Below are 27915 nucleotides of genomic sequence, written 5' to 3' on the forward strand. Positions count from 1 at the left end.
CAGTAAAGGACATTATGGAGATGCTGGAGGAAACAGGTACAAAAGTATCTATTTCCACATGAAAACGAGTCCTATATCAACATAACCTGAAAGGCAGCTCAGCAAGAAAAGAAGCCACTGCTCCAAAACCGCCATAAAAAAGCCAGGCTAAGGTTTGCAACTGCACATGAGGACAAAGATCATACTTTTTAGAGAAATGTCCTCTGGTCTGATGAAACAAAAATAGAACTGTTTGGCCATAATGACCATAGTTATGTTTGGAGGAAAAAGGGGGAGGCTTGCAAGCCGAAGAACACCATTCCAACCATGAAGCACGGGGGTGGCAGCATCATGTTGTGGGGGTGCTTTGCTGCTGGAGGGACTGGTGCACTTCACAAAATAGATGGCGTCAAGAGGAAGAAAAATTATGTGGATATATTGAAGCAACATCTCAAGACATCAGTCAGGAAGTTGAAGCTTGGTCGCAAATGGGTCTTCCAAATGGATAATGACCCCAAGCATACTTCCAAAGTTGTGGCAAAATTGCTTAAGGACAACAAAGTCAAGGTATTGGAGTGGCCATCACAAAGCCCTGACCTCAATCCTATTGAAAATGTGTGCAGAATTGAAAAAGCTTTTGCGAGCAAGGAGGCCGGACTCAGTTACACCAGCTCTGTCAGGAGGAATGGGCCAAAATTTACCCAACTTATTCTGGGAAGCTTGTGGAAGGCTACCCGAAACGTTTGCTACCAAATACTAATATGGTGTATGTAAACTTCTGACCCACTGGGAATGTGATGAAAGAAATAAAAGCTGAAAGAAATAATTATATCTACTATTACTCTGACATTTCACATTCTTAAAATAAAGTGGTGATCCTAACTGACCTAAGACAGAGAATTTTTACTAGGATTAAATGTCAGGAATTATGAAAAAGTGAGTTTAAATGTATTTGGCTAAGGTGTATGTAAACTTCCACCTTCAACGGTATCTCCTCCCCTTCATTTACACTGATTGAAGTGGATTTAACAAGTGACATCAATAAGGGATCATAGCATTCAACAAAGCAGCAAGGATTGTTTTAAGGTGGAGATATGATTCTTCTGTTGTAGTCATGCACAATGATCTTAGGTGGTCATCAATCAACAAGATAATTATAAAAAACATGCTTATTTTATTTTACGATGCACACCATTTAAAACGGCCAAACTCCATTAACAACAGTATTCAGTAGGTAAGAGACAGACATTCAGTCAATACTAGGAATAGATTGTCCACCATCAATGTGTTATCCAGGCAGAAAAGAGAAATAAGGCAAAATAACATTTAGATTCAGAGGAATAAAGAAATTGAATAATTTATCTGAGCAAACCAAATACCTTTCATTAAATAAATTCAAACAATACTTTAGAACCATTTAAATATAATACATTGGAAGGTTATGCAGGACTATGGTACATGAAGGAACCAATCTACCTTTGCATACTGTTAGATTATTTATCTGGTCAATATGGCAGTGCTGTTTGTAACAGTGAGTTATATGTGAAAATGTGATTGTATTATAAATTGTATATTAAAATAAAGACTCCAAATGAGGACAACAAATCAAATCAAATCAAACCTGGTCAGTGTATTTCATAGAAAGAGCAGGTGTTCTTAATGTTTTGTATACACATTGTATACAGCTATGAGGAAGGGGTAAGAAGGGGCAGAGAGGGGAAAGAAAACAAGAGAAAACCCCAACTACCTGCCCCCCTAGGGGGTGATGGAAAGTGATCACGAATATTGGCTGGTTTGGGGGTGATGTCAGTGGGGACAGTGTGTTGCAGGGGGTTCCTTGAGTGGAAGTGGGCTCTGAGTCTGGGGTTGTATTTATCAAGCGTCTCAGAGCAGGAGTGCTGATTTAAGATCAGTTTTGCCTTTTTGATCATAATGAATTAATAGGATTATAACATGGACATGGGGGACCTGATCCTAGATCAGTACTCTGAGACGCTTGATACTGCCCTTGGAGAGACTGGTACTGTAGTTCAGGTGGAGGTACTGACTGTACTGACTGACTCTATGCAGGAGACTCTCTGATCAAGGTCCTGTGTTAAGTCTCCCTGGCCACAGGGCTGTGTGGTATCTGGAGCAGGGTCAACACCATAATGGATTTGGATTTGAAGGAAAGGGAATCAAACCATTGACCTGCTGTCACACCACCAACCCTAAATAAATATGCACCATAAAGAAGTAAATAGCAACTCAGCATGATACTGAGCTCCTGATATAACTGTATGCTGCAGAAGACGTATGACAAGTTACTCATACCATACTTCTAGATTGAGCTCAGCCTGTGAGTTAAAGGTTAGATCAGGCACCAGTCAAGCTGGTATGACATTACCCTGTTATGGTTTGTGGTGTAAAACCATCTCCATTCTTCCAGCAGTTTCCCTCCCTTCAAGTTGCGTCTCTGAAGTCTTGCATGTCTCCTTCTCCTAGTCGCTCCCCTCCTTTCCTTCAAGTAGTTGCTTTCTGAGATCTATATTCCAATAGTTTTAAAAAGTAATTATTTCATGAGATCTGCACTCAAATAGTTTTCAAAAGATGTCATTTTTGGGATCTGTATTCAAATATCTGTTGTCACCTCCAAAGTAACTATCCTTTACACAAAGCATAGTTAAAACTATAGTTATCCCAGATGTGGTATCCCAGTTAAACCCACCACTGGTGTGCGTGGCCATATAGCTCTATTTTCATGTCATCCGACCATAGAACCATTTCCAATCCAAGTGCCAATACCGTTTATCAAACTCCAGGCAGTGCTATTGTCAGATGACATAAAAATAGGGCTTTTTTTGCCATGCACACCAGTGGTGGGTTTGGCGTTAAAAAATGGAAGCAAAATATGGTGGTGCGTCTTTGATGTTATGGGGCTATTTTGCTTCCACTGGTCCTGTGGCTCTTGTTAAGGTCAATGACATCATGAACTTTACGAAGTACCAGGACATTTTAGCCAAAAACCTGGTAGAGAAAGGCTCAGTGTCATTATCCTCAGTAGACTGCTGGAGTACTGAAAACAGGGCTGCCAATATTTTATTTATTACTTGTTAAACAAAATCTCTATCTCTGAGCAATTGTATTAAATATTTTTGAGCATTCAATATAGCTCAGTATTTGTATTATATATTTTATAGTGTTTTTTTGCTTTATCTAGGGTGCCAATAATTATGGACCCCACTGTAAATAAAAATGACAACAGTGGACTATTTTCAGCTAGTGGAAATACATGTACAGTGGGGGGAGGGGATGATGTTACAGTGATACAGCTTTCCCTGAGAAAATACAAAATATCCTTTCACCTAAGTTGGTATGGGCAACTGTATATAAGTTCATATAAAAAGTGTTGTACATGTATTGTTACCTCAGTAGCATACATCTACCTTTCTGTTACCCCTCTTTCCATCCTATGGCTCTGCCTGCAACTCTGGCTGAGGTATGTGACATCCCCCACAGGAGAAGGGAGTCACAGGGCTTTGATTAACAGGCACAGCTGAGTTTTTCATCACCTCACAACACATCTCTCTCTTGTCTGAAAGCAGTAGTCTCAGCACTCTGGTCTGTGATACACTGAATCAAGGATGTCTAGGCCATGTTAGCAACGTCGCTGCAGTTTTTCAAGTCTATAAAAACAGAACGACAGGTAAATTGGCCTTCATGGAGAAATAGGGCTAAGATACAGACATGTCTTCATTGAGAAAGCTCATTACCTCAACACGTTGTACCCAGTCTATATTGTTGTAATTTATCTGCATTGGAGACAGCTATGGCATCCTTTATCAGACTAAGTCAGTGCACCAGTGTTTCAGTGAAGTAGGAGTGTTTACAGTATCTTCACTATGGGCCAAGGTTAAACGTATATTAAAAAACAACCCATCTCTTTATGGTTTGTGAATGTATAATACGGTTTGGGGATAGAATAGAATGAATTATTATCCATTCTTTCAACAGAATTGGATCATTTTGCTGTTTTGGTTGGGGATTTGGAGGGGCTATCGACATGATTCTAGCAGACAGTAGAGGGATAAAAACTACCCAGGAGCGACACCAGGGGAGAAGCCAAATGATTCTGCTTAGTCACTGGAAAAAATGGCATGGTGGAGGACATAGAGGACAGTAGCAGCTGCACATTGATAGCTACAGCATTATGCCAATGGTACTGAGCTCTCAAAAATCTCACCACTAACTCCTTGGATAACAATTGTTCCCATCAACACTGAGGTAAGAGGATAGATGTGGCAATGATGGTGTCATAGGTCATCATGGCATGACTGTGCAAAGGATCCTGGGATGTTTAACATGGGTACGGGTAACTGACATGTAGGAGTCATATAGCCCATAAAGTTTGAACTATGACTATGGTTTGAATGCTTTCTGACTGAGGTCTTGTTTTTTATACTGCGTGCTGAGTCATGCAAGTCATGTTGGCATGTTTATATTTTACTATCATTATCATGTATGTGGGATGAACATGATTGCATTTTTCATGTATCCTTCATTTACTCAAGTTTTTTTTATCTCAATGGGAAAAACCTATTTTGCAGCATGGGACACTTGAGCGTCATACACGAGAATAACATTACCAGGATTTGGTACTCACCTTTCAGATCACATTATTCTTATGTTTATGGTGTTTGACACACACAATGACAGACTTCCTTGTTGAAGACAGGCCATCTACTCCACTCTGGACAGGTGACAAATGGAATAGTGTTTTACTACTGACTCACCAAGGCAATCATGGAGACAACATACATTACCTATACTTGTAGGTTATTTGCTTACCGTCATTATTATTTGCTTAATATTGGTCATTTTACTCACGTTTGATGACCAATGACTGACAAACGCCAGTTCTGAAATAAATACGTCAGGCTATACCAACTAAAACTAATCTCATTGGAAAACTGAACGAGCGTAAATAAAGGGTGATAAAATACTTAGGTTCCCATACAAACATATGATGCAAATATCAACTCTGACTGAAGTGCTGTTCTGGGATATATATGACTTACTCTATCTATAGGAATATTGAAATCTGAACCATTGCGAAAGGACAACCTGGCCCAGTATTTAGGGCCGTCTCACTATGTACAACAACACTACGGGAGCGCTGGAGATGCTCACCTCAACCCTGCCTGACTGCTCACCATTTCTATCTGAAGCAAGGCAAGTGATTTCCCACGTTTGGGATAATAAAAGGATACTTTGACTTTGGTCTACTCTCTCCTCATCCCGTCCCTGGCTGTGCTACAGACTTCTACATGGACTGTCCAGTGTCACTCCCTCACTGTTCCCGTCTGTCTGTCAGTCAGTCAGTGGCCATTCTCTGAAAGAATGTTGAACATGAGTCCAATGGTCCACAGCAGAACATACTGCCCCCAGAGGTTGGTTGAAGAATCACAGCAGAACATACTGCTCCCAGAGGTTGGTTGAAGAGTATCAATACATTAAAAACACACTATCCCAAGGTCACATGAAGACAAACCAATGTTTAGAAACCACAAAGAGAGAAATATTACTTACCTACAAAATAAAAACACATTTATGACATATGTAATGCACCCAAAACTTAAAAACACTATTTTTATTCACTGTATTTCATATGAGCTGAGGGAGTTGGGTTTCTCCCTTGTTTTCTTTGATTTAGTGTCTTCAGCCGCCATCATGTGAGGATTCAGACACAGCAGGCACAAGGTAATGTAATGTGCATTCCAAATAACATACACACACATATACAGAATATATACACACACACACAGATACAGTGGGGCAAAAAAGTCTTTAGTCAGTCACCAATTGTGCAAGTTCTCCCACTTAAAAAGATGAGAGGCCTGTAATTTTCATCATAGGTACACTTCAACTATGACAGACAAAATGAGGGAAAGAAATCCAGAAAATCACATTGTAGGATTTTTTATTTATTTATTTGCAAATAATGGTGGAAAATAAGTATTTGGTCACCTACAAACAAGCAAGATTTCTGGCTCTCACAGACCTGTAACTTCTTCTTTAAGAGGCTCCTTTGTCCTCCACTCGTTACCTGTGTTAATGACACCTGTTTGAACTTGTTATCAGTATAAAAGACACCTGTCCACAACCTCAAACAGTCACACTCCAAACTCCACTATGGCCAAGACCAAAGAGCTGTCAAAGGACACCAGAAACAAAATTGTAGACCTGCACCAGGCTGGGAAGACTGAATCTGCAATAGGTAAGCAGCTTGGTTTGAAGAAATCAACTGTGGGAGCAATTATTAGGAAATGGAAGACATACAAGACCACTGATAATCTCTCTCGATCTGGGGCTCCACGCAAGATCTCACCCCATGGGGTCAAAATGATCACAAGAACGGTGAGCAAAAATCCCAGAACCACACAGGGGGACCTAGTGAATGACCTGCAGAGAGCTGGGACCAAAGTAACAAAGCCTACCATCAGTAACACACTACGCCGCCAGGGACTCAAATCCTGCAATTCCAGACGTGTCCCCCTGCTTAAGCCAGTACATGTCCAGGCCCGTCTGAAGTTTGCTAGAGAGCATTTGGATGATCCAGAAGAAGATTGGGAGAATGTCATACGGTCAGAACTCAACTCGTCGTGTTTGGAGGACAAAGAATGCTGAGTTGCATCCAAAGAACACCATACCTACTGTGAAGCATGGGGGTGAAAACATCATGCTTTGGGGCTGTTTTTCTGCAAAGGGACCAGGACGACTGATCCGTGTAAAGGAAAGAATGAATGGGGCCATGTATCATGAGATTTTGAGGGAAAACCTCCTTCCATCAGCAAGGTCATTGAAGATGAAACGTGGCTGGGCCTTTCAGCATGACAATGATCCCCATACACACCGCCCGGACAACGAAGGAGTGGCTTTGTAAGAAGCATTTCAAGGTCCTGGAGTGGCCTAGCCAGTCTCCAGATCTCAACCCCATAGAAAATCTTTGGAGGGAGTTGAAAGTCCGTGTTGCCCAGCAACAGCCCCAAAACATCACTGCTCTAGAGGAGATCTGCATGGAGGAATGGGCCAAAATACCAGCAACAGTGTGTGAAAACCTTGTGAAGACTTACAGAAAACATTCAACCTTTGTCATTGCCAACAAAGGGTATATAACAAAGTATTGAGATAAACTTTTGTTATTGACCAAATACTTATTTTCCACCATAATTTGCAAATAAATTCATTAAAAATCGTACAGTGATTTTCTGGATTTTTTCTTCTAATTTTGTCTGTCATAGTTGATTGAAGTGTACCTATGATGACAATTACAAGCCTCTCATCTTTTTAAGTGGGAGAACTTGCACAATTGGTGGCTGACTAAATACTTTTTGGCCCCACTGTATATACATATATATATATACAGTATATACACACACACTCAGCAAAAAAAGAAACATCCCTTTTTCAGGACCCTGTCTTTCAAAGATAATGCGTAAAATCCAAATAACTTCATATATCTTCATTGTAAAGGGTTTAAACACTGTTTCCCATGCTTGTTCAATGAACCATAAACAATTAATGAACATGCACCTGTGAAACCGTCATTAAGACACTAACAGCTTACAGATGCTAGGCAATTGAGGTCACAGTTATGAAAACGTAGGACACTAAAGAGGCCTTTTTACTGACTCTGAAAAACACCAAAAGAAAGATGCCCATGATCCCTGGTCATCTGTGTGAACGTGCCTTAGGCATGCTGCAAGGAGGCATGAGGACTGCAGATGTGGCCAGGGAAATAAATTGCAATGTCCATACTGTGAGACGCGTAAGACAGCACTACAGGGAGACAGGACAGACAGCTGATCATCCTCGCAGTGGCAGACCACGTGTAACAACACCTGCACAGGATCGGTACATCTGAACATCACACCTGCGGGGAGGGTACAGGATGGCAACAACAACTTCTCGAGTTACACTAGGAACGCACAATCCCTTCATCAGTGCTCGGACTGTCGGCAATAGGCTGAGAGAGGCTGGACTGAGGGCTTGTAGGCCTGTTGTAAGGCAGGTCCTCACCAGACATCACCGACAACAACATCACCTATGGGCACAAACCCACCGTCGCTGGACTAGACAGGACTGGCAAAAAGTGCTCTTTACTGACGAGTCGCGGTTTTGTCTCACCTGGGGTAATGGTCGGATTCACGTTTATCGTCAAAGGAATGAGCATTACACTGAGGCCTGTACTCTGGAGCGGGATCTATTTGGAGGTGGAGGGTCCGTCATGGTCTGGGGTGGTGTGTCACAGCATCATCGGACTGAGCTTGTCGTCATTGCAGGCAATCTCAACGCTGTGTGTTACAGGGAAGACATCCTACTCCTTCCTGCAGGTTCATCCTGACATGAGTCTCCAGCATGACAATTCCACCAGCCATACTGCTTGTTCTGAATGTGATTTCCTGCAAGACAGGAATGTCAGTGTTCTGCCATGGCCAGTGAAGAGCCCGGATCTCAATTCCATTGAGCACGTCTGGGACCTGTTGGATCGGAGGGTGTGGGCTAGGGCCATTCCCTCCAGAAATGTCCGGCAAGTGCCTTGATGGAAGAGTGGGGTGACATCTCACAGCAAGAGTTAACAAATCTGGTGCAGTTCATGAGATGCACTGCAGTACCTAATGCAGCTGGTGGCCACACCAGATACTGACTGTTACTTTTGATTTTGACCCCCCCTTTGTTCAGACACACATTATTCCATTTCTGTTAGTCATATCTGTGGAACTTGTTCAGTTTATGTCTCAGTTGTTGAATCTTGTTATGTTCATACAAATATTTACACATGTTAAGTTTGCTGAAAATAAACGCAGTTGACAGTGAGAGAACGTTTCTTTTTTGCTGATATATATATCCCATTTGGGATGCAGATGTAATGTAAATACTGGACTGTACACACAGGGCAATACCACCACCTCAGGCCATCTGACAATACTGCAACAAGGCCACTCTGGGTAGGCAAGCCCACTCACACACAACTAAAGACGACTCCTGTTAAATCTGAGCTGTCCCAAGCATTCCTTTTTCTTATAGTATGAAAACCAAGCGTGCAGATTCAGAAATTAAATAGAGAGTCTTTTGTTTCGTTTTTCTTTCCAGAATGGATCCTGAAATGGTAGAGTGGTACAGTTCTGGTTGTTCACAGTTCTCAGTCAGAGCAGATCAGTGTTCTGTAGAAATAAATAAACACGCAGCAGAAAAACAACATCCTGGCCGGTAGGGAGTCTGACCAACCGGGTCAAGTCAGTCTCATGGAGAGGAAAAGAGCCGCCTGTAAACCACCCAATCCCTCAGGACTGAAGGTGTAGAGAGAAGAAAGGAACATCACACTGTTGTTGTTGATCAGCGTCAAAGGTCATCTAACCCGCAGTCGTGACATCATCCACTCCAGGCCCTGGCACAACCTAAAAGGTAGGGAGACAGGAAGGAGAGAGAATGTCATTTTCAGCATATAAAAGTGGGAATAAGACAAATGCTAGTTTAAATGTAAGCGACCCTCCAGGGAGGAAAGACCATAGCTTGCCGGTCCCTGGCATAAAAAAGCTGCGCAACAGTGCCCTACTGTATGAATGTTGGACCAGGTCTCTTGCAAAATAGCTTTAATCCCAACGAGAATAACCGGCATAAATAATGGTTAAATGAAAATGTTTCACTTACCCCTCTCCAGTGAGGGCGCAGCAGGCTTGGATGTGCCACTGGTGGTCTTTGACTGAGGTAAGCTGCAGGCTCTGGGAGATCTCAGCCACAGACATACAGCCTTTTACATCCTGTTTGTTAGCAAAAATCAGCAGGCCTGCCTTCTTCAGGTCCTGAAGAGAGGTTGAATGACAAGATGACGCCGTTAGACATGGTCACTTTATTCCCAGCTCCTAAGCAACTCTGTTTCATGCATTTCGCTACAACCGCAATAACATCTAATAAATATGCGTATGCAACCAGTAAAATTTGATTTGAGTTTGGGTTCTAAGACAATTAAGGAGTAAATACAAGGAGGGAGGATGAGGAGAATGAAATTGAGAGGTACCCATATGCTCATAGATCATCATAGAACATAGGCTGCTTCCATGTTTGCTAGGCTGAGGGTAGTATCACAGATTGAACAATGAGACAGATATTTCACTGGATGTATAAATGTGAAGCATCCGTTTGGCGTTTCCACTCAATACCAAATATGGTAGTGAGAGGAAGCCCAGCGGCCGGCAATAGAAGAATGAGATAGATTTTGGCCGACATTCTGCACATTTTCTGTTCCCAAAAACTAGAATCTGTTTCAAACAGTGGCAAAGTTTTGTAGACTTTAGCCTTTGCCAAAGTTCTAAAATATTGTGTTGATAAGAAAGAGTGCAAAGGTGAATTGAGTTATTGCACACGCACACTTCACAGAGTAGGTGTTCCCTAACGGAAATAGGCTAATGTTTGCAAGAACACGCCAATAGGATCTCGCTAGCTCGTGCTTGGCTCTGCCCTCCTCCTTGCTTGTTCTACCCACTATGACAAATTTGTTCCCATCTTAGTTATAAAACTCATTCTACGTTGACACAAATATTGTGTGCAGTGTGCACTATAAAACATGGCCAAGAACACCAAAACTCACTTCATGTGCAAGCATTCTGTAGAGTTCCTCTTTGGTGACAGAGATTCTCTCTCTGTCTGTGCTGTCCACCACTACGATCACAAACTGGAGAGAAAGATAGGGAGAGAGACATAAGAAAGGATATTTAAAAAACAGTTGTAACACTGTACATTATGTTGCTCTTATATCTAAGTAATAACACTAGCAACATTGTATTAATCCTTTAATATTTTGGAATTTACATTGTAATTACATAGCAATATTGTTGAGCAGTTTTTGTTACATGTTACCAGGCAGCCTAGTTTAATTCAAGACACACACACACAGTTAACAGTTCAACAAACAACTGCCATACAGCCACGGTACGTGGTCTGACCTCTGTGTTAGTGTAGTACGTGTTCCAGGAGGATCTCAGTGACTCCTGTCCTCCTATGTCCCACATCAGGAAGTGCGTGTTGTTCACCACTATCTCCTCCACGTTGCTGCCTATTGTAGGAGACGTGTGGACCACCTCATTCATAGAACTGCAAGCACAAGCACAGGAGTTTCTCAATATCAATGCAAAACAACAATCAAGTCAGTAAGAATGTTGGTAGGCATGAGAACAATGTGGTTGTCAACAGGTAATTTTGTAAATCTATTCCCTATTGGATCACATTCTTCCATAAGTGGGTTAACCAAAACGTATTTAAGCTAAGGTCACTTTCTCATTTAGCAGAAAAAAACCTTATGAAGTCCTAATCTCCCCCTAGTTGTGAGAAGAAATGAGTCTACTGTTGTTGTACCACTGTTTTCCCTTCTTCAGGCCTCACTCTCATCCCCCTATCTTTATCTCCTAACAGAGAGAGAGTATTAACAGTAGGCAAAAAACTTACAACTGGTAAAGTATGGTGGTCTTCCCCGCATTGTCCAGGCCCACAATAATAACTTTGTGCTCTGAAAGAAAAAGAGTAAGAAGAAATAAGTCTTAAAAACACGTACAAATAATCACAAGACACTAGGCTATAAACTTCTAAAATAAGTCTGACTTCAATGCATTATGGCTGACCTACACACCCAATAGGGAGCAGCACCATTCTTCATTTTCTTCTAAAACACTGTTGATATTGTTCAAACAAAGGGCCTCAGATCTCCAAAGCACAGCCATGAATTAAACAATCCATTTGGTTTTGGAGCAGACTTCGAGACTTGACAGTGAAAAACGACCATGTTTTAAACATTTTCACACTGCTTTCTCACTCAGACTTAGCAGTGCCAGAGAAGAGGGGGAAACACCCACAGTTAGACCTACATTAGGGTGAGCTTGCTTGCTCAAGCTGAAAGCAGCAGCTGTTGGGAATGGTTGGACGGATACGGAGCCACCACCTGGTCATCCAAGCAAAGTCAAAGCCTTCTGGACTCAAATATGCAGCTCTATATAAACACTGCCGCCTGTACGTAACCACATTGTGACTGGAATTTGAGAAATGCACAGTATTAGCAGAGAAGAACCAACCAGATATGGGTATAGGCCAGGTTGAGCAAAATTATTACTAACAAAGCTGAACAAATAGCCTAACCACTCCCCTTTTGAAAGCTGCAGACAGGAGTATAGTGTGTTTGGATTGGATCTAGGGCTGGGCCTACTCAATACTCTCTCCTTCTCACATCACTCCCATCTCCCTTACTCATTCCCATATGATCAACTTATGTAGACTGATCATGTGACTGACAAGGAAATGTTGGTTGAGCAGGATGTAAATTACAGAAGTGAATCTTTTGTCTTTAAAACCCCAGAAAACCAGAACTGAGAGGGAGCCTCAAGAACATCTAGAGCCTTGTTAGTGTCTGGGCCATAAGACTCAAGAGGGGAGAGAGTCAGTTTACATCTCTACATGTTTTCTGACATGCCTTCAGGACCATCCACCATGCTTAGTCTAAGGCACTGGGGCTCACATATAGTTTGACTGATCCAGTACTGCAGATAAGAAACAGTAGCCTACACTCTGCCAACACTGCTCCTAGGTCATTATCACCAGCTCCTCCTTATGTCCTCTGGTCATTTCCATGTAAAAGGACCATGAGCACCAACATGTGAAGTTCATAGGCAAATTGTATGTGTTCCTATGAACTTCACATGTTGGTGCTTTATATATATATATATATATATATGCATATACACACACACACACTTTTCTCAACAATGACCTTTACCAACATTTATATTTCATTTTGCTGAAATGATTTGCATTCTGTAAGATGAACCCTTACACTCAGTGGGAACTGACCTATATAGATAGGGCTAGATTGAAATGTTTCTACAGAATAAATATGGAAGGCATATGCATAACCATGGTAGCAATTAAAAGGGAACCGTTAGGAGATAATGGGAAAATTATTAGATTAAAAGGTGAGGACAACAGTTCACCTGACAAGACTGAATCCAAACATTACACTTGATTTTATGGGCATTTTACATTTACTGTTCTTTTCTCTGCATTTGTTGATCTGAAAATACTCTGGATACATTCAGTAACATGATAAGAATATTCTTGGGAATTGTGTGGAACGTAAAGCATAAGACAACAAATAAATGACAAGGATTTGAGTGAGAGGTGCATAGTTCCTAAGTAATTTCAATGCACTTATGACTGAAAGAGTCTTCAACTAGTTCTCCTAGCTGTGTCGTTGAGGAATTAGAGCAAGCACTCTTTTGTTTGGAACTCAACCTTGCCATCACACAATTACTGTTGTTGTTTAGACAATCAAAAAACGGCCCATTGTAAAGCGAAATCTGGGTCAGGTGGGCATTATTTGAAAGCTTGTTCTATTGCAAACACGACTAGGTAAATTAATACGATCTTACAGTGTTAGGATTTCACAAGGCAATTCAGAGAAGCAGACTATAATTTTGGTGCGCACAGAATAGAGTCATGAGTGCATTCAGATGTGTGATCCACGGCAAATAGTCTTGACAACACAACAACAACCAAACTCATTCTGTTCAGGGAAACCCAGGGTATAACGCCATGTCATTTTGTAACTGTACACCAAACATAGTGATCAGAAAGGTTGACACCGTACACTGAGTGTACAAACTCAATATGAGGAAGGTGTTAATGTTTTGTACACTCAGTATATTACAGTACATGCATTTTATGATATGGAAATGTGAAGTGCACACTTGGACAACAAAACACTTGCAAAAGTGGCCCAATTAACCTTATGGGGAGCAACTTCTTGTTGGCCGTGGTGCTCAAGTTCAGAACAGCTGTCAGTCATAACCGATACAGCGGTGTGAAGTGGAGACCCTGAGCTCTGATGTATAACATGTTAGTGTACAGCTACTGTCTGCATTCCGATTTAGGCACATATGTCTCCAAATCTGCCATTTTCAACCCATATACGAGTACAAATGTTTTAGTAGGGCTGGGAATTACCAGGGACCTCACGATACGATATCAAGATACTTAGGTGCCAATACGATATTGCGATTCTACATGTATTGCGTTTCAATACTGTGATTTTATTGTGATTCAATGTTCCTAACATATTGCTCACAATATGTTTGCTGCAAAGGGACAAAAGAGAACCATGACAAAACGAGTTTTGATCAGTCATGAAAGTGCTGAAAAAAAATGGGCTCCCTATTTAAAAAGAAGATGGCTCTACAAGCTATAAAGGATAAATACTGGAGTTTTGGTGCAGTTACAGCAAACTAGCTCAAAAACTAAACATTGCAGTATTGTCAAAATGATACGTATGAAAGCTGGTAGTTCCTTTTAACATGAGTCTTCAATATTCACAATTAAGAAGTTTTAGGTTGTAGTTATTATAGGAATTATGGGACTCTCTCTATACAATTTGTATTCATTTGTATTTCATATACTTTTGACTATTGGATGTTCTTATAGGCACTATAGTATTGCCAGCCTAATCTCGGGAGTTGATAGGCTTGAAGTCATAAACAGCACTATGCTTGAAGCACAGCGAAGAGCTGCTGGCCAACGCAGGAGTCAGTTAAGAACAAATTCTTATTTTCAATGACGGCCTAGGAACAGTGGGGTAACTGCATTTTTCAGGGACAGAAAGACAGATTTTTACCTCGTCAGCTCAGGGATTCGATCTTGGAACCTTTTGGTTACTAGTCCAACACTTTAACCACTAGGCTACCTGCCACCGTATCACAATTCCAGTGGGTCAGAAGTTTACATACACTAAGTTGACTTTGCCTTTAAACAGCTTGGAACATTCCAGAAAATGATGTAATGGCTTTAGAAGTTCCTGATAGACTAATTGACATAATTTGAGTCAATTGGAGGTGTACCTGTGAATGTATTTCAAGGCCTACCTTCAAACTCAGTGCCTCTTTGCTTGACATCATGGGAAAATCAAAAGTCCTCCGGAAAAAAATGTGTGGACCTCCACAAGGCTGATTCATCTTTGGGAGCAATTTCCAAACGCCTGAAGGTACCACGTTCATCTGTACAAACAATAGGACGCAAGTGTAAACACCTTCTGACCAAGCAACCGTCAAACCGCTCAGGAAGGAGACGCGTTCTGTCTCCTAGAGATGAATGTACTGTGGTGCAAAAAGTGCAAATCAATCCCAGAACAACAGCAAAGGACCTTGTGAAGATGCTGCCGGAAACAGGTACAAAAGTATCTATATCCACAGGGAAACAAGTCCTATATCGACATAACCTGAAAGTCCGCTCAGCAAGGAAGAAGCCACTGCTCCAAACCCCCAATAAAAAAGCCAGACTACGCTGTGCAACTGCACATGGGGACAAAGATTGTACTTTTGGAGAAATGTCCTCTGGTCTGATGAAACAAAAATAGAACTGTTTGGCCATAATGACCATCATTATGTTTGGAGGAAAAAGGGGGAGGCTTGCAAGCGAAAGAACATCAGCATCATGAAGGTGGCAGCATCATGTTGTGGGGGTGCTTTGCTGCTGGAGGGACTAGTGCTCTTCACAAAATAGATGGCATCATGAGGTAGGAAAATTATGTGGTTATATTGAAGCAACATCAATATATCAGTCAGGAAGTTAAAGCTTGGTCGCAAATGGGTCTTCCAAATGACCCCAAGCATACTTCCAAAGTTGTGGCAAAATGGCTTTAGGACAACAAAGTCAAAGTATTGGAGTGGTCATCACAAAGCCCTGACCTCAATTCTATATAAAGTTTGCGGGCAGACCTGAAAAAGCGTGTGTGAGCAAGGATCCTACAAACCTGACTCAGTTACACCAGCTCTGTCAGGAGGAATGGGCCAAAATTCACCCAACTTATTGTGGGAAGCTTGTGGAAGGCTACCTGAAATGTTTGACCCAAGTTAAACAATTTAAAGGCAATGCTATGCTGAATGTGATGTGATGTGAATGTGATGAAAGAAATAAAAGCTGAAATAAATCACTCTCTACTATTAATCTGACATTTCACATTCTTAAAATAAAGTGGTGATCCTAACTGACCTAAGACAGGGGATTTTAATAAGATTAAATGGCAGGAATTGTGAAAAACTGAATTTAAATGTATTTGGCTAAGGTGTATGTAAACGTCTGACTTCAACTGTACCTTGACACAGCACTCAACACCTACTTGAACTACTCTGGACTGCCTTCAAAGTCTGTCAGTCAGTGGAGTACTTTACTTTCATTACAACTGAACACATAGTAGAAGACTACTTTGGTACTTTAAGGAAAGGGAAATTCCTATTTTTGCTCATGGGGGTGGTCCCATGGGGGTGGTCTTATCGATGCCATTATGTAGATACTTGTTCTGGTGAGCGTTATTTTTTGCCATTAGGTAATGCAGATACCAACTTGTTTTGAACCTGATACAAATCTTACTATGTGAACTTTTTTGCAGCCACTGCAAAAAAATGCAGATTGCACAGAGCACACAGCTGCGTCACCGGAGTTTGAGCTCACCACCAGTTAGTCTTGTGTAAGCAAATGCATAAGAGCCTTTCTCAGTTGCAAAGGTCGCTTAGGCTGTGTGAGCAGTTAAAATATATGCATACTGTTCCATTCACACTCTCCTATTGTCCCTATTTACTGTAAATAGCCATTGTAACTGGTGATGTGCTAGTGAATTGTATTTGTCCTTCACCTTGTGAATGAACTGCCATTGTTCCATTTAAACCCCCACAGTGAGATGAGTCTTTGAAATTCCTGTTTGACGTACTACTGACACCGCAGCACAAATGGAACGCCTCGCGCCCCATGGGCTTTATGACATGTGGGACACCGTTGCTGGTAGAAGACTACCAATCAAAGCCTTCCTCAAACACAGGACATAGCCAATTACAATAGACCTATGTGAGAGGACATGGTCTTTATATTACAAAATAAAGACATTGTGAGAGGGGATTCCAATGAAACTAGCCTGTTTTTATAAGACAATTTAGCTACAGTATCGCTCTGACTGAACCAATATGGAGCCACTCAGAAATGTGTCACGTATATTTTAAATGAGACCAGAAAATACAGTGTACAATGATAGGCTATATATGCAAAAATATTTTCATGTAGAGCAGATATGAAAGGTGCTGTAAGCCTCTAACAATAGTTTGTCTGAGTGAAGAAGCTGGGTAAAGAGTTGACAGAACAGATCATTTCCATTTTCAGCAGCGTTGAAAACATAAAAAGCACTGCATGACAGGACATGCTTTGGGTGGGAGGTATGCCTAACTCTGGTAGTAACAGACAAAAAAGATGGTGTTGTATTTCGTTAGAGACTAGCTGTCCAGCCAGGGACAACTGTAGCTTTATTGAAAACTCCTTATGGAATTGCCATACCATACATGTTTGGCTTGACAATGACAGAAATTGAGTTAGCAAAAACACTAGCATATCAAGCATATCTGGAACCAGGCTAGGACAACAGACAGGAGTCGTCATCATTCAGAATGAGTCATTCCTTCATTTTCATCCTTGGGTAAACACATTCTGATGTGGCAGTAAACACGTTTCCATCCATTTTTTATTACGGCTGGGAATAGCCAGGGACCTGACAATACGATATTATCACGATACATAAGTGCAGATACAATATGTCTTGCGATTATCGATATTCTATGTATTGCTATTTGATACTGTGATTTTATTGTGATTCAATGGTTGAAGCATATGGCTCACAATGCCTTCTGCAGAGCGACAAGAGAACCATGAGAAAACTAGTTTTGATCAGTCATGGAAATAAAAGTGCTAAAAACAAATTGGCTCCCTATTTAAAAACAAGGTGGAAATCAAGCTATGAGGGGAAAAAACGGGTACAGCCAACTAACGCAAAAATAATATTGCTTTATTGTCAAAACGATACGAAATAATATCACAATATGTTTTCACTAGTTTGTATGCAAGTAAAGTCATGGCATATGAAAAATATATTTTTTAAACACGACAAGTGTGAAGGAAACAGGAAATGTCGGTATAATTTAAAATGTCGACAGACAATTTGTTCTTTCGACAGAAAATGTATTGTGCAACAAATTGCGGTGGAAACGATTTATTGTGTGACTGTTGATAGAATAACCTTCATGTCGAGGTAAATTTGCAGTCACGTGATGCTATATTTATTATGGATCCCCATTAGGTGCAAGGCAGCAGCTACTCTTCCTGAGGTCCAACTAAATCAAGGCAGTTATATAGTCCAGGGTGGTAAAAGTGCATGGTGATGAGCTTGATGCTATTTTCCAATAAAATCGAGGGTCTTAATTTGTAAGCTAGTTACACGATGATCGGTGCTTAGCTGTCAATTAACAAATCAAAATAATCTTGATTTTATCCATCTCAACATATAATCTTACATGTCGAGTGTCTACTTTATCCGTGAACCGTTGTCTGGAGAGCATGCACGAAAACCAGATTGGGAAAATGTGCCAATTATCGAAACAGTTTGTGTGACAAAACTATGGAAAATAGAATGGAGACACTTGACAATGTTTTGTTATTCGTTACATGAACATTTAAGCGCAAAAATTGTTTATGTGCACTATGTCATAACGCACATACTTGTATCCGCAAAGTCAGTCTGATGGAAACACCTCTGGTGTGGAAAGGCACATATATTTTAATGTCGGTTTTATATTATTTGCACGAAAATCTGTCGCAAATTGGATGGAAACCAAGCTACTGACTGCATGCGAGTGAACCACTTTAGTTACGATATCCGTGATTGTTTATGTATTTGGCCTTTTATTTGACTAGGCAAAAAAGTCTTTACCGCAGTCAGTGATCCCCTGAGAATAGATAGGCCTACAACATAAAACCGAACAGTCCAAAGAGAACTTTCTATAGAAATACTCTGCTGCCCTCGGCGCTCATGTTACAGGGGTTCGCACAGATCTGATTACATATTGAGTGAGCACAGGATTGAGCCGGGAGGAATTGGTTACATTTTCAGCTAATTCAGACAAATGCACAGTGCACTAAAGACGACAACAGACACAGTTTTAGTCTACAATCTGTGAGAGGAACGGGACAAATGTAGCTGGGCTCGTGCTCAAATTTGAAACTTGAAGTTCCATTTTACTCTCCAGTGATCCTGAATTTACCTACCTGATAATATACCTCTCATTAAATTAGTTCAATATGGACACAACACCGAGATAACATAAACACACACCAAAAGAGTACTGTATTTTATGGAATCTACTAGTTCATTCCGATAGAAAAGAAAAACTCAGGAGCGTATGCTTCCCAAGAGAAAGAAAATGTGCAACATTATATACATTGTACTGTAGTGCCTGTTCCTCTGTTTACTAAGCCAAACCGGAGTCGGTCTACTCTAAACAATGACAATGTAACATTAGCTAGCAATGTTAGGCCTTGAAAATCAGAATAGTTAAGGACATAACGTTAACTAAATCTGTCGTTCTACCCCTGAACAAGGCAGTTAACCCACTGTTCCTAGGTCGTCATTGTAAATAAGAATATGTTCTTATTAGGTTAAAGGTTAAAATAAAATACTACAGCACAGGCCCTCTGAACACTGCAGTGTTGACGATAGCTAGCTAGCTAGGAGATATCATGCAACTAACGTTACCTAACTAATGTATGTATTACTGTAAATTACAGCAAAATAGTTACCTATGTAGCTACAGTAACTGGGTAAAGAAAATGCAGCTTTACGTTAGACTGATATAGGCCCGGTAAAAACTAAAGCTATGATACATTAGCAAGTAAACTAACGTAGCTAGCAGTGGACCAGGCTTGGCTGTGTTGGCTAACAGCTGGACTAGCTAGCTAACTTATCCATTGAACTTCACACTCGACGTTAACGATATACTTACCTTGATGATTGAAAAGCCTCCATAGCTTGGTGAAAAGTATTCCCATGGCTGTTGCGGAGCCTTTGGACAACTACCAGTACCTACGGCCAATTAATTTAACTAGGCTATAGCGAATTCCTGACGATGTTGCTAATGCGCTAGCCAGGCAATGCTGCTGTCAGTATCACACTTGGCAATATTTGACGGTGAAAAAGAAACCAGTAATGTCAACGCTTCTTGACAACGTTTTCATCTTTGTACAAAGGCCTTTATGGTCGACATAGAATTACAGGACGCGGTTTACATTTTATTTCTAGATAATACAATGATAGCTGGCTTGCTTGGTCCGCTGGAGTGCGGTCGTCAACACTGACGCACGCCTACTCTAAACTGCACTCTCTCCACAGTCGGTCCAGTGAGGATGGATTCCAGAGAGAATCAGAAAATTATTACCCACAGTAATACTGCATCAATAGGCACTTTAAGTCATATTTTGAAGTGAGGCAATTGCAAGCATTCACAAAATGCCACATATTTGATAAGACAGTGTCTTCAGTTTAGTCCATGCAGGGAACCTGTGGGACAAACAAACATAAATTGCACAACAAAGGAAGGACAGTAAATGATTGCAATGAATAAATCATGATTCACTGTAATCCGGTGAGTATCCACTGGATGTACACTGCTTTGTGTTCTGTTTTAGTGAAGAGGAAATTATTTTTTTGATAAGGGCCAACTCAATGGCCTACATCTTCAGATAACACATCTGTCCTACGAAGGGAGGCAATGAAGAAAATAGTTCATTATAACAGAGCTCTGAATTTATTTAACAAAATAAGTAAAATTTTTATGCAGCTAGAGTTGGTTCTCATTATACATCAATGTTCCATAAAACATATTTCTCTTTCTTCTTGATGAATTAAAGTGTTGTATTAGTCATGCAGTTATGCATTTCCCTTTTGAATGTCATCTTTCACAAAAAATAACAATAACACAATAACATAATCATTGAACTGCAATGAAGCCGCTAAGTAGCCGAGGAAGGAAAAGCATCAGCATGCAGCACTGTACACATTTGCATAGTAAATTATCTTTTTTCTCTAGATTAGTTTGTCTTCTTTGTTTTTCTCTTTACGAGCATGCCTTTATAGAATACAGCATAAACAGAAATCAAGCTGTCTTGGCAATAGAAGAAGGCATTCAAAGATGAAGAAGAAATAATAATGATGCACACCCAGTATTGGTGCACAACACACAACTCATAGTATATAGAGAGACATTATCTGACATAAACCTAGCCACCACCTCCCCAGTCTATACCCTTCACACTCTCTACACAATTTAACTTTTATAATTGGCTAACCATATAGACCTTAAAAACTCCTAACTAAAATGCTACATTTTGAGGATATGTATATGATTAGGAGAGTAACCACTCCATTGCTACAGTGCTAAAAAAGAAAGGAAGTATGAATAGAGAAAGAAGTTTAACACAAGGCCTGGGTTAAGCAATAAGGCTGTACTTTGTATTATGATACGCAAATTCTTGGGATAGTAAAATTGTCCTTTAAAAAAACGACATAATTTTGTTTTCACGGCCAGTACGTGGAAGACTTTTAAATGGGGTATTAATATAGAATAGCCGATGGTTGGAAAGCAAATAATACTGACCAAGTGTTTGATGTCAGAATCACAAACCTTTCTGATAATATAACATTAACTTCACAGCAGACTGAAGCCTTCTCTTCCTCTTATGTGTTGACTAATTTAATTGTTGAAATGTGAGTACCATAAATAACAGTCACTTACTCAACTACAGTGTTCTACTGGTTTTTCAATAGCAACAACACATACATAACAGCACTGGATCATTATTCCATGACATACTGTATATTGACAAAAAGACATGATGGCATTGATCATTCTAAACCAATGAAACTTTGCTGAACGGACAGCAGGTATTTCTTACTGGCCAAACAGGACTTTCTTTGAATATATTACACTTGAATTAAGAAGACTGTTAAAAAGAGAAGAAAATATGATGCAAATTAAATCACTATCAGAGGCTGCTTGTACAGAACATGGGATGTGGTAAACCAATCAGATGATCAATATTCCCCTGATTGGAAGTATAACCATCTTCACTGAGCCTATCCTCTGAAACCCATTTGAACAATTGAAACTAAGCACACATGGGCATATTGCCCTTCTCAACATTGGATGCCTAGTCTTGAGATCTACTAACTTGAATTTGGCTATTTCCTCTTGGATTCCACATACTAAACTGATAGGCAAAGTCCTCACACTAGAGTGTTAAGGTACTATATAAAGAAGGGATGCACCCTTTCCTGAAAGAGCACAAGATATGAAACTTGCTCAGCAAATTCTACTTAGAAAAGTGTGATTTTCTGTCCTGATGCGGCATGTCACAAATGGCACTAAGTATCATTGAGGAGAAGAAGGGAATAGAAATCCAGGAAATTAGAAGATTCCGATTCAGAAACCCCCTAAATAATCATTCAACATTTTGCAAAACAGAAACTTTTCTGCTCTGAGAAGCAGGTTTTGGCTACAGGACTGGAAACACTAACATCCAAGACAATTTCAAACAACTTAGTGATATTAATTAAAGATACAGTGCACTGACTCTGCTGCTATTGGCTCCTGGAAACGTGCAAAGAGGTTCTCTGCTGATCGAGTGATGCATGGCGCTGCCTGGCACTGGTTCAAGGCAGGTGATGATGGTCATCATGACCACCACGACAGCTATCCCTGCTAACACTGAGACAACAGGGAGTCGAGGACCACATGGTCACCCCTTTCACCCAGCCATACCAAGTCTCTGCCATGTTAGAAAATAAGAAGACAAGCCCAGTGTTGGGCCTTCCTTTAAAAAAAAACATGGTGAAAATCTGCTCCTCATCCTATTTTTAGTTTTTTTTATAAATGGAGGCGTCAATATTTGATTTTCAGTTGGTCAATGTTCACGTTTCCAGTGTGAACCAGTGCCAGAGGTAAAGCGAGTTACTAACACTTTATAAAAAGGTTGTTACAGTACAATTAAATGAAAGAGCTGTCTTGTGGCTCTGTCGTACCCCATGTGAAGGGAAGAGAGGCCTATGTGATATAAGGGTCTTCAGCTCAAAGCCTGTGCCTGGAGTCATGGCTGTAGCCTCCGGGGGAGCCGTTGCGGTTGCGGTGGGGCTTGTACGTGTCCTGGTAGGGGTCATGATAGTCCTCCTCCACCAGGGGGTAGTGGACCTGGTCCCGGCTGTGCTGCGAGCCGGAGGATAGGCGGTTACGGCTCTTCCTCTGCCGCTCATTGTGGTAGTTCTCGTCTGAGGGCATTAGGTTGTTTCTCTCGATGGGTGAGTGGTCTCCTGCTGTGTGATTGCTGTTCCTGTTTGTATTTCTTTGGCCCTGTCCAGGGAGAAGGAGGGGACATATTGTATAAATCTGGTCATTCAGCCATTGACTATAGCATCAGCATTTTCATTACTGTGGCAATATATATATATTTTTTTTATATAGTGAGAAAAATCTCAGTGACTATAAGACTCCATAAATAGGCAATCATTTCACTACTGACTGATACCTTTTCCAATTAATTATTTACAACTGATTAGCCCAACGATATTTTAGCAAAATAAACAGTCATTATAGCTATTGCCACCAAATCTATTGTACTTTAACCCCCTATATAACTAAATAAGATCAATTACAATCACCTGTTGGTTCACCAGCCCGGTTATGGCTGTGGGGTACGGAGAGAGAGCGGTAGATCCCAGGTTGCGGCCCAGTAGAGGGTTGAGAGGGGTGCTCAGGGAGGTGTGTGTGGCCCTCCAGTAGGCTTCCAGGTACTCTGCCAGGTGCTCACATGCATCCTCCAGCTGATTCTCATCCAGAATGATGTCAAACATTTCCTGAGAGAGAGAGGAGGGGAAAGAGAGAGACAGATAGAGAGAGCGAGGGTGAGAGCAGAGACATGTAGAATTAGACTTGGCAGACTGATTTGCTGATAGCCCTTGTGAAGGCCAGAGACAGTAACAGGATGTAGCAGTTGACAGAGTGTACTGTGGGGGATATTGGATGCCTACCGGGGGGCACTGGGCTAGTTTGTCCGCTGCCACCAGCTGCACATTCAAGTGTTTGCTCTGGGATTTCCCTCTCGACTTGATCAGCCGCTGCAGAACCTGTGGATAGTTGATATATAAATCAAGCCAGAAGAGGGCAGCAATGCAAATCAGCCTGGTCATGGTTGGGAATGGAAATAGTCACAGTGGGAACCCATCAATGTCAAATCCTTGAATTCACCTTAAAAAATATATTTGTAGATGTCAAAAGGATTTCACTCCCGGAGCCTGGTTCCTCTGAATTCCCTCCCATTTTCAATCCAGGTACATTAGTAAAATTAGAACCATTTGGGGATAAAGGGAAGCCTAAAAATTACCTTAGGAGAGGACACTTTAACATGGACGATGATAGGTGCTAAGGACGTCTTTGTGAGCTGGGCCGGATGGTTGATCGTGTCAGCATCCAGAACCACCAGCTGTAAGGATCGGGCCAGCTCAAATATCCTCTCAATCTCACTCTGAACTTCCGCTGTACAAGAAAAAGAAGACAGATCACAGACAGAGGATGAATCTATTTATAACGACAAGCTCAGAAGACATCAATTCCACAAATTCTGTGTAAAACAGATCCTTTATCAGATATGAAAAATATATTATATGCATACATGTATTTGTAACTTCCATTTTAACATGTACAATATACCCACATTAAAGTAAAGAATGATAGCATTCAATGCCATTGTGATGATACCTAGGTTGGATCTGGTGTTGGATCTTTCAATGATGGCCCTCTTGCTGGGGTTGTTGAGCACTGACCTCTTGGCCAGAGCGATGTCTGCCGTTACCCTTGTAATGGATATCCTACAAGTTATAGAATCAAGAGAGACAGAATAGGAGAACATACAACACAACATGTTAGTCACAATCCCGACTAGTATTGTATGGTTACCAGAATGTTTATAAAACCTAAGGAAAGACCTAGTCAAAACAGGTGGTCAAATAAGGTACTTTGACAACTCATTAAATTCATTTACATCTTTTTTTCAACTAGCTATAGTAGTTTGCATGAGGGTAAGTGGAGCAGCATGCAGAGGGTTAGTACAGTGTACAGGGGAAAGAGCTGGAGACAATATGCAGGAAAAGGCCTGATGACTCCTCACCTGCCATCAAACCTGTGCTTCAGGAAATCAAAGAGTGCTTTCTGCATCATGTCTGTCACCTGCACACAGAGCCCGGGAGCAGCAGAGGATGGCAGACAGAAAAGAGGGATAAAATAGTGAGGAAAAAGGAGTGAAAGAGAGAGAGCGTGAGTAACAGGACAGGTGAGAGAGGGTGAAGACAGACAGCAAGGAAATAAGCCAGCAGAAATTCATTGACAATTCCTCACAGCTATAGCAAGCCTGGAGGAACCCTTGCAAGACCCATTTCATATGCTGAAGCTACATTCCCTGATGGGCAATGTTTATAAATAGCACATGTTATGGACAAAGGTACCCAAGGATGTCAAAAGAACAGTTGTCAACTTTGCAATCATTTTCGATTTCAGTATTAGTGCTAAATCATGACCATCCCATCTTTCCCCATCCACCACCATTATCCATCCAATAAAGATTTCTCCATATTCCTCATATCTAGAAGGTCTCTCTTTATGTAGTGTTGGGTAGCCTCTCTTGTGGCTTTTGTCCTATATTGTCCTCTTGTGTGTTTTGTCCTATATTTATATATAATTTATTTAAAAATGTAATCCCAGCCGCTGTCCCCGCAGGAGGCCTTTTGCCTTTTGGTAGGTCGTCATTGTAAATAAGAATTTGTTCTTAACTGACTTGCCTAGTTAAATACAGTTGAAATAAAAATGAATTATGCCATCCACCCAGAAGGTCCATTCAGGCTCCTCTGGTCCTGCCTGTGATTTTTTCCACCGGGCCAAAGCATCCATCAAAGGAGAAGCATGATCTCTGGTTTCTTTCCACTTCATTTTCTAAAGAATTAATCCTGGTTACATTAAATAAGGTGATTAAGGCCTACAATGAAGTGTCATAAAGACCAATGCCGAAGTGATGAATTGGGCTATAGCAGGCTAGACCAGTCTTCATTAATGCTATTTTTGCAAGCTATTTGAATTACACTCTGAAGCTGGGTAGAACTGTAGTTTTGAGGACAAGTCTAGCAAGGAGCAGTGTGGAACAATTATTATATGGTATATCCAAAAATATGAGAGTTAAATACTTTTTGTGTGCTTTTCACACAGAAATAATCATATTCTTTATAGTTAATGGCAACATTGACATTTTTTACAGTTCACTAGGGACATTTTTAGAGGAAAAAACAGATGTTGTGTAAGCTCTCTTGACATTGACCATGAATGACAACAGCGTCATGCTGTTCACACAACAAAGCAGTGTACTGTAATGAGATATTTTGGACCAATATACACGTCTCTGTAAGTTGGGCAAAAATTCCCATTAATAAGACCAAATTGTGCCCCCTTTCCATCCACCTTGTCGCTGACAAAATATATATATATATTTTTGCTGTATTATCATAATAACCAATACAGTTTTCTTGTACACACACAGATCTTCTGGTGCTGTTAAGCTCTGTGTTTCTAATTTCAAGCCATGTTCCACTTTTTCAGACTGACGTGTTTTACCCAGAAGGTTGTTACCACGGCAACACGGTAGAGAGGAGATGAGGACTGTGATTCTGTGTGAAGATGATCCTAGCTCCTCACTTCCCCCCATACATGCCGGGGAAAAGATGCTGCCCTATTTCTTCTGCAAGCCCCCATTGCTGGTTAGTTAGCAATGAATGGATCGGCCTGACATAGCTGTTATTGTTGGAGACCTCCAAATATCTACTCTGATAATAAATGGGGGAGTTATTCACTGTCCGTGAATGTGTGGGTAAACCTCTTCAATGGAGCTGCATCTTAACCTCTAGTCTACACGCTGACGGTCCTCAATATTCATTACAAAACGGAGAGCTGGGAATTGTTGTCACTTTGGTGTAATGTATGGCACACAACCAAATATTGCAGTCGTTCTGAATAGCTATTTTGGAGGCTTAATAACACTAGACCTGGCACTCCCTGACCTGAGAGAGCCTTTTTATGTCTCTATTTTGGTTTGGTCAGTGTGTGATTTGTGTGGGCATTCTATGTTCTATTTTCTATGTTTTTCTATTCCTTTGCTTTGGCTGGGTATGGTTATCAATCAGGGCCAGTTGTCATTCGTTGTCTCTGATTGGGAATCATACTCAGGCAGCTTTTCCCCTTTTGTCATTGTGGGAAGTTGCCTTTGTTAGTGGCACTATAGCCCTCTTAAGCTTCACGGTCGTATTGTTTTGTTGGCGACATTAGAAATAAAGTCAAGTACGCTCACCACGCTGCGCTTTGGTCCACTTATTCCTTCCGGGAAGACGGACGCGACATGACCAATACAACAACAAGAGACCAAAGTATTATTGCTATGATGCCAACCTCATATCCCTTCAGGGACGGTCCTACCAGGACCACTGGTCTCATAGAGGGGACCACGTCATAGGGAGGGATGTGTTCAGTCTGTAGTGGAGATAGATGGTTAGAGGGAGCACAGAAAGCACAGCAACATGTAACATGCCATTCACCATTATGAAGTCCTTTTATTAGGTATTATTACATGTCAAGAAAGTTTGTCAGTGTATTTACAGTGTTACAACGCAACGTGTTACCAATGGATGTTGAATGTGTATAACAGTAGCTGGATGTATTACAGCTATCCGCTGTTAAGTGATGCTATTAAGACATTTGGACGGTTCTGTTTTACTTCCTGATAATGTGCTGACAAAGTGTTGTTACAAAAAATACTGCCAGCAGATTAAAGATGAGATGTCCAATTCTACACATTTTGCCATAGGGTGTAGAAAACTGTTTCCAGTTTTTAATATGATATCTGAGTGACTAACATATCAATGTGGGCTCCCCAGTCGTTGAGACTGGTGTTTTGCGGGTACTATTTAAT

General features: G+C 40.9%; 2 protein-coding genes across 4 annotated transcripts in view; both read right to left on the reverse strand.

The window, feature by feature from the left end:
- Positions 1-8757: 8757 nt before the first annotated feature.
- Positions 8758-20273, reverse strand: arl5a (ADP-ribosylation factor-like 5A). Its single transcript, XM_046361083.1, has 6 exons — positions 19866-20273; positions 11461-11521; positions 10962-11109; positions 10607-10690; positions 9670-9821; positions 8758-9416 (listed from the first exon to the last, which is right to left on the reverse strand). Exons 1-6 carry the CDS (start codon positions 19909-19911, stop codon positions 9368-9370), a joined length of 540 nt encoding a protein of 179 aa, XP_046217039.1. The 5' UTR covers positions 19912-20273; the 3' UTR covers positions 8758-9367.
- Positions 20274-20649: 376 nt separating this feature from the next.
- Positions 20650-27915, reverse strand: part of LOC124043986 (voltage-dependent L-type calcium channel subunit beta-4-like) — a 64690-nt gene continuing 57424 nt past the window's right edge. For all 3 annotated transcript variants that reach the window (XM_046363219.1, XM_046363218.1, XM_046363220.1), the window contains 7 exons: positions 27396-27476; positions 25078-25136; positions 24669-24778; positions 24295-24446; positions 23942-24037; positions 23573-23767; positions 20650-23264 (listed from right to left, as the gene is read on the reverse strand). In XM_046363219.1, coding sequence (XP_046219175.1) covers positions 22986-23264; positions 23573-23767; positions 23942-24037; positions 24295-24446; positions 24669-24778; positions 25078-25136; positions 27396-27476 — 972 coding nt within the window. In that variant the 3' untranslated portion in view covers positions 20650-22985. The remainder of the gene's footprint in view (positions 23265-23572; positions 23768-23941; positions 24038-24294; positions 24447-24668; positions 24779-25077; positions 25137-27395; positions 27477-27915) is intronic.

This window comes from Oncorhynchus gorbuscha, linkage group LG09 (assembly GCF_021184085.1).
Source record: "Oncorhynchus gorbuscha isolate QuinsamMale2020 ecotype Even-year linkage group LG09, OgorEven_v1.0, whole genome shotgun sequence".
Taxonomy (NCBI): domain Eukaryota; kingdom Metazoa; phylum Chordata; class Actinopteri; order Salmoniformes; family Salmonidae; genus Oncorhynchus; species Oncorhynchus gorbuscha.